The sequence below is a fragment of the Oncorhynchus mykiss genome, chromosome 8 (genome assembly GCF_057628025.1).
Source record: "Oncorhynchus mykiss isolate SJ-2025 chromosome 8, ASM5762802v1, whole genome shotgun sequence".
NCBI lineage: Eukaryota > Metazoa > Chordata > Actinopteri > Salmoniformes > Salmonidae > Oncorhynchus > Oncorhynchus mykiss.
The window spans coordinates 20760730-20775718 of NC_143029.1; the positions used below are offsets into that span (position 1 = coordinate 20760730).

The 14989-nt window shown below is 42.9% G+C and overlaps 1 protein-coding gene across 1 annotated transcript in view; it reads right to left on the bottom strand.

Annotated features, from left to right (window-relative positions):
• The window catches only part of LOC110529564 (sodium/potassium-transporting ATPase subunit beta-1-interacting protein 2), a 155778-nt gene that overhangs the window by 63018 nt on the left and 77771 nt on the right, over nt 1–14989 (bottom strand). Inside the window, exon 3 of the mRNA XM_021611850.3 lies at nt 9656–9736. Coding sequence (XP_021467525.1) covers nt 9656–9736 — 81 coding nt within the window. The remainder of the gene's footprint in view (nt 1–9655; nt 9737–14989) is intronic.

Consider the following 14989-nt stretch of genomic DNA (forward strand, 5'->3'; position numbering starts at 1 on the left):
AGGGGAGAGCCAGAACGCTGTAAAATACATAACAGACAAGTGTAAAAAAGGAAGGTGGAAATTAAGACTCATTCTTCAACCCTGTAAAATTGCTGTCTCTTTGACCAATCCATTCCCCTCACAAAGAAGAAATGGGGATATAATGTCATATTCTCACTTCAATGAGAATATCCCAAATAATTTTTCAAAAGATTCAATTTCATGTGTTAAATTTCTCTCAGGCTGGAAAGGATCTTTAAAAACAGCATAAGTAGCACATTTAAATGGGTCTCTGCAGCTCTGCTCATCACTTCTCTCCAGTAGGCCCCCAGTGTTAAGAACTGAACTGTCTGACAGAAACTGGGCTGCCGCAGATTTATGAGAGAAAGATTAACAGCTGAAGGAGGTTTCATTTATTTTGTTTCTGTTTGGTTTGATAATGTGTTTGTGTGGTCCCGTGCGATCATTCTCTGTAACAGTAGCAACAAGGGGTGTCTACAATGTGGTGTCCATGAAAGGAGAGAGAATTTTATTCATGGTAAATGTCATTCATTCAGGGAGAGTGATAGATGCATCCTAGTCAAGGCAGCTTAGAAATCGTAATATGATATTATTCATTATTATGATATAGCTGAACCATAGGAAATGTTATGCATACAGTGCAATACAGATGATCACAGCTTTTATACTGTAGTTCAATATATTATTGAATTTGAGAAGCTGAGGTGCAGACTCGCCCTCTTCTCTCTTGGGCTCCAATGGTCAAACAGGCTCACATAATAACAACAACATATTCCCTATTGCTCAAAAATAGCACACCAAAAAGGACCAGTACCAATGCTAAGCTAAACAACTAACTGGTTTTGTTTTGACTAAAGTAATTTTTATGTTTTATTGTGTCTTTGGTAAGTGAGTGAGAAAGAAAGTGCAATTTTCTTCTGAGCAATTAGCATTAAAGGTTGACCTTTGGAATGATGTTACAGGAGAACAGGCAGTGAACTAATTGCTCTTTGTGTAACGATGCTGAGAGCGAGAGAGAGAGAGCGAGAGAGAGAGAGAGAGAGAGAGAGAGGCCATAATGGTGCTTCAGTCCTTTATCTCGCTCTATTTCTGACACCCCATTACTCGGATCCACATACTGATAAATCAAGTCCTTCTGTTTGAGAGAATGGACATTCACTCTAATCTGTTCTCCTGAGGTACAGTACAATACAATATGTGACAAGCTAGCATTACTATGGCATTGCCATACATTTTTGATTTAATGCTAGCTACAGTAGCATGGATACTACAGATACTCTCACTATTATCTCCAGTACAGTTTGGAGATAATGACCAACATAAGGTACTGATGAGGTGTGACAAATGACCAACCTCACAGTGTTTGATGAGGTTGACTGTTGTAGCGGACCTTGTGTAAGTGTTTGTACCAGTGGCTGTCTTTGCTAATCTGTGACGGAGAGAGAGAGTAGGGTCTGGGAACTCTCCTGTACTTGTTGACCTTCCAAAAGAAGGGTCAACATAAATCATGAGCTGTGATTCTAAATTCTAAATGCTTGTGTTAAATTATATTCATCCTGGGCCTCCCGGGTGGTGCAGTGGTTAAGGGCGTTGTACTGCAGCGTGGGGCGACGCACAATTGGCCTAGCGTCGTCCAGGTTAGGGAGGGCTTGGCCGGTAGGGATATCCTTGTCTCATCGCGCACCAGCGACTCCTGTGGCGGGCCGGGCGCAGTGCACACTAACCAAGGATGCCAGGTGCACGGTGTTTCCTCCGACACATTGGTGTGGCTGGCTTCCAGGTTGAATGCGCGCTGTGTTAAGAAGCAGTTCGGCTTGGTTGGGTTGTGTATCGGAGGACGCATGACTTTCAACCTTCGTCTCTCCCGAGCCCGTACGGGAGTTGTAGCGATGAGACAAGATAGTAGCTACTAACAATTGGATACCACGAAATTGGGGAGAGAAAGGGGGAAAAAAATTACATATTTTTTATATTTTTTATATTCATCCTGTACTGCATCGCATGGCTTTTTATTTTTCCTCTTGGTGAGCTCAAAAGGTCAGTTGCTTTTAATTATATTTGAACGCTTTAAATGTCCCTTCAGTGTTCAGGTCACAACTATCAGACAGATATCAATATGAAGGAATTAGGCTGCACTGGGTGTCTCTGGACTGCAGTCGTGTTTATGATGTCTGATTTTCTCAACAAACTGTCCAAATCGCTGTTGACACTGGCTATAGCTTTAGGCAGTACTAAACTCATACATTACGTGGCCAAACGTATGTGGACACCCCTTCAAATTAGAGGATTCGGCTATTTCAGCCACACCCGCTGCTGACAGGTGTATAAAATCGCGCACACAGCCATGCAATCTCCATAGACAAGCATTGTCAGTAAAATGGCTTTACTGAAGAGCTCAGCGACTTTCAAAGCAACACTGTCATAGGATGCCACCTTTCCAACAAGTCAGTTCGTCAAATTTCTGCACTGCTAGAGCTGCCCCAGTCAACCGTAAGTGCTGTTATTGTGAAGTGGAACATTTCGAGGAGCAACAATGGCTCAGCCGCAAAGTGGTAGGACACACAAGCTCACAGAATGGGACCGCCGAGTGCTGAAGCTCGTAGCGTGTACAAATCGTCTGTCCTCGATCACAACACTCACTACCGAGTTCCAAACTGCCTCTGGAAGCAACGTCAGCACAATAACTGTTTGTCGGGAGCTTCATGAAATGGGTTTCCATGGCCGAGCAGCGGCACACAAGCCTAAGATCACCATGGTCAATGCCAAGCGTCGGTTGGAGTGGTGTAAAGCTCGCTGCTATTGGACTCTGGACAAGTGAAAATGTGTTCTCTGGAGTGATGAATCAAGCTTCACCATCTGGCAGTCCGACTGATGAATCTGGGTTTGGCGGATGCCAGGAGAACGCTACCTGCCCGAATGAATAGTGCCAACTGTAAATGGTCTGGGGCTATTTTTCATGGTTCGGGCTAGTTCTTAGTTCCAGTAAAGGGAAATCTCAACGCTACAGCATACAATGACATTCTAGACGATTGTGTGCTTCCAACTTTGTGACAACAGTTTGGGGAAGGCCCTTTCCTGTTTCAGCATGACAATGCCCCCATGCACAAAGCGAGGTCCATACGGAAATGGTTTGTCGAGATCGGTGTGGAAGAACTTGACTGGCCTGCACAGAGCCCTGACTTCAACGCGATCAAACACCTTTGAGATGAATTGGAACTCTGACTGCGAGCCAAGCCTAATCGCCCAACATCAGTGCCTGACCTCACTAATGCTCTTGTGGCTGAATGGAAGGAAGTCCACGCAGCAATATCCCAACATCTTGTGGAAAGACTTCCCAGAAGAGTTTAGGCTGTTGTAGCAGCAAAGGGGGGACCAACTCCATATAAATGCTCAGGATTTGGGAATGAGATGTTATGTAGTGTATCATCCCGCCAAATTCCAATCATTTGTTTCTTCTAATGGCACTTTTGGACAGGTTACTGCGTATCCTTTCCCAGTTTTCTTCCAGAGACAAAAGGGACGGTTGAAGGATGAACCTGGGGTGAGCCAGCTTTCTCCCAGCATGTAACATTTAAGAGCACCATTGTCTCAGAGCCCCATCACTGCTTTTAGCAGTGTCCTTGACACTGGATACTCACCCCAGTCACTCAATGTGTGGTCGAATACGAAGAGTCTGATTTAGGCTGGGTTGATATTTAGCACTTTATCAGACTAGAACACTGCAAACATATTGACAATGATAACCAGTCATTGTGGTTTTCTTGGCACATTTAGGTATTCTCCCACATCACCAACAGAACAGCCCTACTTTATATGCTTCCCTACTACCTACCATCCACTGAGGTCCCATACCCGTAAGTGGAGTGATGTATTATGGGATGCTACAGTGGTTCTTCAGCCCATAGGCCTGTTTTCTGCTCTGGATTCTCTCCACTGAGACGCCAATCTCTTGGTTCCTGGTTCCTACCCGGCTGTGCTGTCATGTTGTTGGATATGACTAATTTCTCCCCACCTGACATGCTGGTCAAGCCCTGCCAATCACGACACTTTGGACAAATCACCCCGCCCCTGATGGCACCACGCTGCTCTGATCAGCACATTCATCTCTCTACCCTCTCGTTCCCAGACAACGGCTCCTTCTCTCAGGTGAATGGAGAAATTATTCTGATTCTGATTGCCCCTGCATCCATTATACACTGGCACATAGTTCTTCATTCTATGGGTTGCCTTTTACAGCCAGCTGACAATAGTTCCCAATATGCTATGCTGGACTATGTATCATATGTGCGTTTATTACAGTCATATGAATCCATGCCAGAATGTGAATGGAATGGGAATAATATCATTTGGCTGAACAGCCGTAGGCATCAAAAGAGGTAGTTTGGCATTTTGGGCCTGTTTGTTTGTTTCCGCTGACTGACATTGCTGATGACACATTCCCTCACAGATGGAGCAGTGGGACAAACACACAGGCCCCCTGCCGAGAGATGATTGATGGGAGAAACTTCTGGCTTGTTGAAAGGGAAATTTAACTCAAGTAAATGGATTATAACAAAACAATGTACTGACAAAATGACAGTTTGATGTCACATAGCTTTTGCCACACAGGCTCAAGTATTAACTTTTGTCACATGATTGAAATGTGAATGTTGATTTATGGGACGTTAGTGCTGTTTTTTTTCCACAAACACTTTCAAATGTATATATAGTACAGTACAGAGCCATATATTTAGATAGATCTAAGTCGCTCTGGATAAGAGCGTCTGCTAAATGACTCAAATGTAAAATGTACATGGCTCTGGTACAGTAAATTGACTATTGACCGAGGCGGGTGGAGAATGAAGCATTCATATGGAGCGGAGACAGTGGTGAAGCATCTACAAGCCTCTCCGAGCACCAACTTGGTTGGTGCACTGCATTAGTGTCATTCTAATCTGAACAGCACACTGGAGAGGGAACTTTTATTGTCATCTTTAATGTCACTGAGAGCACTCTGCAGACTTCAGCATTCATCAGGGAGGCATCTTGAGGATGCCTTGCGTTTTACTCTGCCTTTAGCCTGTTATTACCCTAATGGCTAGTTCCCAGTCTGTCTTCTCATGCATTGATCTGGTTATGGTCAATACAATTGATACATTCCGCCATCTTCACATTTGCTATGCCTTTTCATACATACATGATAGATGGGTCCAAATATATTTCAAAATGTTTCACCAAGTTGAATCAGTGAAATCAAGGAGTGGATCAAGTTCATTTGAACTCAATCAAGTGAAGTCCATGTCGTTGGTTTGGCCTTTAGTCACCAAGGAGAATACATATTCAATCTATTAGGTTGTTAAATGACATGACACTGAGCTCGTCAAATCTTAACAGCAACACATTGAACCATGACAGGATCACAACTCACGAGGTCCAACATGGCACCCAGGCTATAAATAGTTCAATAAATGTTAGGCTTCAGGTACTTTTAATGACTTATTCAGCCCAGGCCAGATCGATTCAAATAATACGAACTCCGATATATAGATGTACCCCTAAAAGGTTAGAAAACCCAGAGCTCTGCTCTTGAAATAGACTCTGATTATATATATCAGAGGTCTATGAGACAGAAACATGGCTCTTAAAAACCTAATGCATGTAACTATAAAATGTAAACAAAGTCAGAGTAGACTAGTGTGTGCTGGTCTGCCTGTTAGGGAATCTAGAGTGATCTGATTGCTCCATGGGATCAATTTGAACAACTGGATATTACTACTAAGGCAATTTAGGTTTAGTGCACTGCCAAAGGCTATAACATGAGTAATTACCTATCCATGATTAAAGCAAACATACTTCTGGTGATAGGCCTGCATTGCTTCAGCTGTAATACAGAGTTGAATCAGAATGTGATTTTTTTTTGCATAATTCATTTTATGACAACATACTTCCCTTATGTCTAGTGGGAAGTTCACAAAGTTAGTAAGGGATATAGGCTACTCTATGGGAGTGTCCGTGATTAATGTAGGAGTTCAGGAGTTCTAGTGTCCGATTCCCCTGTTAAACTCCTCCGGCCAGCCTGTCTGTCCCTAAACTAGATGGCTAAGTCTGTGATGGCCGGCGATGGGAAATAATAGTCTTTTTGAGCTAGCACATGAACTGTAACTCATCTATTCTGAGGGCCTTCATGGTGCTGACAGACCCAGACTTTTCCCTCATCTACAGTGAAATTGACTATAAATCACTTTATCACTCCCAGCCCTGACACTTTATCAGAATACCAGCATTTTACTGTATATGAAGACTATGAAGAGCATACAGACAGGAAGGCCTGCCACATGCATTTAAAATTACTCCAAGAAAAAGGGCACAGATAACCTGCCAACGTTAGGATTTACTCATTGAGGCTCTGCCGTGCCACTTACAAACACATCAATATTTCACAGGGATGTAAATATATCAGCATTATGACGTAACAAAACAGGAACTTCTTACAAACCGACCAAAAAAAGGTCTCTTTAATTCAATTGAACTGAGAAGATATTTGCATCAAAGCTATCATATATTCTCCTCTAGGCTAAATCCTTCGGACAGAATTATTACCATTGCTTTGATTTGAACGTTGAACAACTGCTTGGTACTTTCATAATGCAGTCAGCAATTGTTAAGGCCTAGAGCTAGAGGGCTCAAATACAGAGGGCAGGATCAATGTGGAGTTGGAGAACGTTGGCACACAATATTTTCCATTAATCCCATACTAAAATGTCAGAAAGCTCCATTCCGATGGAGTTACTCGTTTATGTAGATGTCAGGTTGTTCCAGTCTGGATGAGATTCCTGGGTGAGGAGAGGTGAGCTGTTCTTCTGGAAGTTAGTGTGTGGAGACGAGCCAGATGTTTCCGTCTTTCCCAGATTGGGAGGGAAGATTGTGAGCAGCTCTTATTCCATCAGCTCTCTCCTCCTCCTCCTCTCTGCCAGCCTATGACTATTTGCCTAGAAGCTAGAAGGCTGGCTGCTGCCATGGCTGGGACACGTCTTATTTACTGTGCCTGAGCTCAGCCTGGAGCTCCATGGCTCTCTACGCCTGCTCTACCCACTCTTCCCTGCTCTTCATTGTCACTTTCTGTGCCACCAGTCCCCTGCTGATGGCCTTCAAATCCAATCCCCAGCATCTCTCTGGGCATGCCAATGGAAATGGACAACAGGCCAAAGAGTTTGCAGCTTTTAACCCATTCATATATTAAAGCACAAACACAACCCAGAGGGGAGCTCTCGTTAAGAGTGCACAGTTTGCTGCTTGAGACATCCGCAACTCAGAGGGCCACCATTTCTCTTTAATGTCAAAGAAACATGATTACATTTTCTCTACACAAGCCCAAACCTGATCTACTGAAAATACTATAGTTGTTTATTCTCTCTCAAGTCATTCACCATTTCAATGTCGATCACTCTCCTGATAGACTATTGGCTTTCACCTAGACACGTCCCTCTCGGCAGAGGGATGGAACTCGTTGAGACCTGTAAGAAGGATCTCGCTATTTAATGAAGGACAGACGTAGGGATTCTTCCCATTTATTTATCTTTATTTGTTTCTGTGTGTGATGTAAATCTAATTGCATTGCTGCCTTGGCAGGGCCCGATGGATTCTCTCCTGGTTAAACACATTACACCCACATTAATAAATCATGAGCCACACCAACGTGAGCCAAATAAATCACACTAACTAACATACTATCACTTTACTGTTACTAATTAAAGTGCCTGACCAGACCCACCGTGCAGAACATGCAGCGGAATCACACTCAGAACAACAGAACCTCAGCTCTACAGCACTGCCGAATACCAGATGCCCTTTTTCGGCAGCCTGGCAAAACGAGGAGGAGCGATGAGTTGATGCCTCAGTGCCTCTCTTCTCACTGGGGAGACAAGTGACAAGGCTACTTGGGGAACTGACTCTGGTAAATTGTGAAGGAAGTCTTGGAGCAGGGGAGAAAAGATGTGCTGAGCTGGGAGCAGCAGCAGCTCAGGCATGAGTGAAGAAGCTCTTGAGGAGCCTCAGCGTCGGCAGAGGAGCGGGCTCTTGGTTTGTGATGGCGCTGCAGTAATGACAGACCGCAGGCCCCAGAGGAAGCCCAGCTTCAAAAGATGACACCAGTCCTGCCAGTCCCCAGTCCACAACAAGCCAATCACACGAGCCTCAGAAATCCTACTGTATACCACCTACAAACCCTCTGTCTTGTCTTGAACTGAGGATCGATCACTGCATTCGTATTTGGTCAACAGATGTTCTCAGTGCCAAGCCAATGAACATCCTCTTCGAAGGATGCTCTTCTTTCAGGCAAGTTAGATGGCAAAAAACTCAGAACTCACTGATTAAAAGGCAATATACCATGCATAGACCGTATTTTTGCGGAAATAACAGGATTGAGTTTGTCAAGGTGTATTTAGCCTCAAACCCATGTGATTTGCCAGCAGTTAATGACATCGACTGCACTGTAATAAAACTGTAACGCAACAGATGCCATCCCCTGATGCTTTTCAAAAGTGCTAAGATATCTCTGAGGTGAAACTGCCAAATCCTCCAAAGGCAATTGAGGAGGAAGGAAGCCATTTTGGCAAAGGCTGGTGGAGAGAGAAGACTGTGAGACTTAAGTGAGAGCGCCATCTGTTGCCATCTGATTCCAGATAAGATGAAACAGTAATGACTAAGCAACACGGAAACACAGTCGACTAATAAATGAACAGACATTCCTCTCCGATAAGCACAACACAAATGGTGCGACAACACACCCATACGTGTTCTCTTTCCTTTCTATGTGGATCCACTGAACTAAAACTACCATGACGGTGAATAAGCTTGATCAATAACACTAATAATAGTTATCATTCAAGATAGAATATTTTCATGTAATGCAGGCATGTTTGTGACCAAAAGCTACAGCAATATAACCTTAGTGTGTCTATTTGACTCGTCTCCACAGCTTTAATATTATCGGATCATGAGAAGAGCTCAGAGTCAGTGATCAAAATAAAGGGATTAGTCATTTCAGTTTCATTTGGAAAGTGAAAACGTAATAGATAAAAGCACTTGATGAATTGGATAATCAAGTTACACGGCTGGTTTGCCTTTTAATTGGGTACAATATTGGACATTTTGACATTTTAATTATATCTTCGCTCATTTTCTCATACATACATGAGCAGATGAAAAATTATGGAATAAATTGCTAGTTGAAATGAGAGAGATTGAGCATGGGGAGCAAAGAGAGGGAGTTGGGTGAGGGAGGGAGAGAGACATGTAGAGAGAGAGAGAGAGAGAGAGACGACACATTTGCATCTATATTGCAGTATTACTGTATTACCTTGAACCAACAGTGAACCAACAATGCTTATTGACACATCAGCTCCAGTATAGTACTACTCCTTTTGTATTCATGCTTGTAAAAGTACACACTGTGCACTTTTCGTTCCAAGGAATTTTGAAGAAAAATAACAGAGAGGCGGCTAGATAGATTGCTAGCTTAGCTAGCTATCTCTTTCAGAACCAGGGAAGTAATGTGTAACCCGTGATTAAATTGCATGAGAAGGCCATTAAAGACATTTTATCCATGGTCTCTGTTCCCGGGCAGGTAATAATAACAGCTCACCAGTCCTGTACAGCTCTAAGCAGGTCACATTACCTTGGAGAGGTCCCCCACTTCCAGGTAGAAACAGATGATGAAGACATTCCAGGTCACCCAGAGCACCAGCCACACTGCATACTATGGGAGAGAGAGAGAGAGGAGCGAGATAGAGAGGGGATCGAGAGAGGGGGAGAGAGAGGGGGGAGAGGAAGCACACACCACTGAACTAACAGTATCACAGTATTAGAACACCACAAGTGGTGTCAAGTTCAGAATAACACCCCAAAAACAAATGCATATTTGGATTCTCGTTAGTATCTGGGCCAAGATCATAGTGTTTCTTTGTAATTAATTATCTTCCGGGTATGTCTTCACACAGATCTGAGACATGCAAAAGTGAAACATTCAGTGCCTTCTCGGTATTGAAGCAGAGTATTAATGTGTGTGTGTTTATTGGTTTATTCAGATCCCCATTAGCTTTTGCCGAAGCAGCTTGTGTCAAAATTAAATTGTTAGTGAAGAACACAAAGGATGTTGTTATAGTACAGAAGGTCCACTTTTATGTCTGTACTGTCAAAAGGTCTAAATGTGTACTCAAAACAAGGTTAAGGGCAAAATGAGTTTGACAACCCTGATCTAAAACATGGCGCATCTAAAGACATACATAGATCTTTTTTGGAGCAGTAACGATGTGCGCTGAGAGTCGGGAAGCAAGTTGAGGGAGTGAGTGTTTTAATAAATAAATTAAACCAACACGTAACACAAACAACACACAGACAGGACCCAGGAACAGAAACAATGGGGACGGAACCAAAGGGAGTGACATATAAAGGGCAGGTAATCAATGAGGTGATGAAGTCCAGGTGAGTGTCATTATGCGCGTAACGATGGGGACAGGTGTGCGCCATAACAAGCAGCCTGGTGACCTAGAGGCCGGAGAGGGAGCACACGTGACAAGCAGGATATTTGGAATCATCGGATTGCAATTTTAAAGCAGACAGGTGATCCAGAATACGATACTGGGCATAGGAAATGGGAAATCAAATTGCATTACATGTAGGGAGCTCAGCCAAATATACTGTTTTACGGTGCATTCGTAAAGTATTCAGACCTTTTGACGTTTTCCACATTTTGTTACGTTACAGCGTTATTCTAAAATTGATTAAATGAAACAATTTCCTCATAAATCTACACACAATACCCCATAATGAGAATACAGTTGTTTTTGTTATATTTGGCAAATTTATAAAACAATTCAAAACAAATATCTTACTTACATACACTACCGTTCAAAAGTTTGGGGTCACTTAGAAATGTCCTTGTTTTTTTAAAGAAAAGCACATTTTTTGTCCATTAAAATAACAGAAATAGAAAACAGAAATACAGTGTAGACATTGTTAATGTTGTAAATGACTATTTAAGCAGGAAAAAGCTGATTTTTAATGGAATATCTACATAGGCGTACAGAGGCCATTATCACCATCACTCCTGCGTTCCAATGGCACGTTGTGTTAGCTAATCCAAGTTAATCATTTTAAAAGGCTAATTGATCATTAAAAAACCTAATGACCCTTTGCTATGAGACTCGAAATTGAGATCAGGTGAATCCTGTTTCCATTGATGATCCTTCAGATGTTTCTACAACTTGGTTGAGTACACCTGTGGTAAATTCAGTTGATTGGACATGACTTGGAAAGGCATACACCTGTCTATTTAAGGCCCCACAGTTGACAGAGCACGTCAGAGCAAAAACTAAGCCATGAGGTCGAAGGAATTGTCCGTAGAGCTCTGAGATAGGATTGTGTCGAGGCACAGATCTGGGGAAGGGTACCAAAACATTTATGCAACATTGAAGGACCCCAATAACAGTGGCATCCATCATTCTCAAATTGAAGTTTAGAACCAACCAGTCTCTTCCTAGAGCTGGCCGCCCGGCCAAACTGAGCAAACGGGTGAGAAGGGCCTTGGTCAGGGAGCTGAACAAGAACCAGATGGTCACTCTGACAGAGCTCCAGAGTTCATCTGTGGAGATGGGAGAACCTTCCAGAAGGACAACCATCTCTGCGGCACTCCACCAATCAGTGGTCAGACGGATGCCACTCCTCAGTAAAAAGCACATAACAGCCCGCTTGGAGCTTGTCAAAAAACACTGAAAGACGCTCAGACCATGAGAAACAAGATTCTCTGGTCTGATGAAACCAATATTGAACTCTTTGACCTGAATGCCAAGCGTCACGCCTGGAGGAAACCTTGCACCATCTCTACGGTGAAGCATGGTGGTGGCAGCATCATGCTGTGGGGATGTTTTTCAGTGGCAGGGACTGGGAGAATAGTCAGGATTGAGGAAAAGATGAACATTCTGTTTTGAACATTATTTTAGGTGTGATGCCCAACAGCATTTTGCTCAATTGGCACGGATAAAAATGTCATCAAAAGTGTATTAAAGTGGCTTGGAAATACAATACATTTCTACCTTTTGTCATCATTGTGATGTAACCAGATTGACTGTAGGTGCAATAAAATGTTAGCTAGCTAGTTAATATTGAGGGGAGACCAACAGATTTTAGCTAGCTAAAGTTATCATTGCTAGCTATTTTTGATTAACTTTGCTTACTAATAAAAACATTGCCATCTGTCTAAAGTAAATTTAACAACATAATAATGATGGAAAAGTTTCTTCCTACCAACTACACTGAACAAAAATATAAACGCAACATGTAAAGTGTTTGTCCCATGTTTCATGAGCTGAAATAAAAGATCCCAGAAATGTTCCATACGCAAAAAACGCTTATTTCTCTCAAATGTTTTGCACAAATGTATTTACATCCCTGTTAGTGAGCATTTATTATTTGCCAAGATAATCCATTCCCCTTACATTTGTGGCATATCAAGAAGCTGAATAAACAGCATGATCATTACATAGGTGCACCTTGTACTGAGGACAATAAAAAGCCACTCTAAAATGTGCAGTTTTATCACACAACATAATGCCACAGATGTCTTAAGTTCAGAGGTAGCGTGTAATTGTCATGCTGACAGCAGGAAATTCCACCAGAGCTGTTAGGGACTAATGGGACAAATGGCCTGTTCCTGGTGTTTCATTGGCCCTGATACCCACTCAACCAAGGAAAATGGAACTACAAGTGGTGTGCTGCTGTTGTTATGACATCGTGTCAGAGAATTGAATGTTAATTTCTCTACCACAAGCCGCCTCCAACATCATTTTAGAGAATTTGGCAGTATGTCCAACCAGCCTCACAACCACAGACCTTGTGTAACCACACCAGCCCAGGACCTTCACGTCCGGCTTCTTCACCTGCGGGATCGTTCGAGACCAGCCACCCGGGTAGCTGATGAAACTGTGGGTTTGCACAACCAAATAATTTCTGCACAAATTGTCAGAAACAGTCTCAGGGAAGCTCATATACATGCTCGTCATCACCAGGGTCTTGTCCTGACTGCTGTTTGGCGTCGTAACTGACTTCAGTGGGCCAATGCTCACCTTCGATGGCCACTGGCACACTGAAGAAGTGTGCTCTTCACAGATGAATCCCGGTTTCAACTGTACCGGACAGATGGCAGACAGCATGTATGTGGTCGTGTAGGCGAGCGGTTTGCTGATGTCAACGTTGTGAACTGAATGCCCCAAGGTGGTGGTGGGATTATGGTATGGGAAGGCATAAGCTACAGACAACAAACACAATTGCATTTTATAACTGGCAATTTGAATGGACAGAGATACCGTGACAAGATCCTGAGGCCCATTGCCGCTCCATCGCCTCATGTTTCAGCATGATAATGCATGGCCCTGTGTTGCAAGGATCTGTACACAATACTGACTGGTTTTCTTATTCACGCCCCTATCTAAGGTATCTGTGACCAACAGATGCATATCTGTATTCCCACTCGTGTGAAATCCATAGATTAGGGCCTAATGAATTCATTTCAATTCACTGATTTCCTTACAGTATATGAACTGTAACTCAGTAAAATCTAAGACATTATTTCATGTTGCATTTATATTTTTGTTCAGTGTATTTGTCTACTTTAGCAATGTCATCAACATGTTAGGAATGTGTTAGGGTACACTTTTCCCCTTCACCGCTCTAAAATATATGTTTCTGGCTGAATTCACCAGACCATTGAGAGAGGGGGAGAGCCGCCACGTAGGTTTTTACCATCTCTAAATCTGACACGTTGTCAGGACATTAGATCCAGAAGATGGGTGCGTGTAGTGGAACCTCATTTGGCCCCTCTCCAGCTACTGGCAAGCGCAATTTTAAATGAGAATAAAAATGTATCTGCTCTGACAGCATTACCAAAACGGATATAAGAAAGAGTAATGCTGGACAGTAAGCCATTTATCTTCACAGGCATATGAGGTGGTGAGGAGGGGTGTAAAGGTGATCAGCTTTATCTCTGCAGCATGACAGGGGCTCTCTCTGACGGCTGATTTGATGACCAAGTCCATCATAACATCGATATCTCTCCTGAGCTCTCAGACAAGTCAAAATGCCTGGGTTTTAAATCTGCATATGTGGTTTTAGTGAAAGGCTGTCACTCATAACTAGGGATTTATTTCTGGTAGGAGAATCTTGAATTAAGATGTATTCCTGCTCACTTTATCTCCATTCTGTGTAGGACATAGATTTAGCCTTGGCATCTTATCAGTTAGAGGAACATACACTGAGTGTACAAAACATTAAGAATACACCCCTTAAATATTTTGTCTTGCCCATTCACCCTCTGAATGGCACACATAAACTCATAAAAAAAATAAATGTCTTCTCACTGTCAACTGTGTTTATTTTCAGCAAACTGTGTGTAAATATTTGTGTACATATTTGTATGAATATTTGTATGAACATAACAAGATTCAACAACTGAGACATAAACTGAACAAGTTCCACAGACATGTGACTAACAGAAATGGAATAATGTTTCCCTGAACAAAGTGGGGTCAAAATCAAAAGTAACAGTCAGTATCTGGTGTGGCCACCAGCTGCAATAAGTACTGCAGTTCATCTCCTCCTCATGGACTGCACCAGATTTGCCAGTTCTTGCAGTGAAATGTACCCCACTCTTCCACCAAGGCACCAGCAAGTTCCCAGACATTTCTGGGATGGGAATGGCCCTAGCCCTCACCCTCCGATCCAACAGGTCCCAGACGTGCTCAATGGGATTGAGATACGGACTCTTCGATGGCCATGGCAGACCACTGACATTCCTGTCTTGCAGGAAATCACGCACAGAATGAGCAGTATGGCTGGTGGCATTGTCATGCTGGAGGGTCATGTCAGGATGAGCCTGCAGGAAGGGTACCACATGAGGGAGGAGGATGTCTTCCCTGTAACGCACAGCATTGAGATTGCCTGCAATGACAACAAGTCA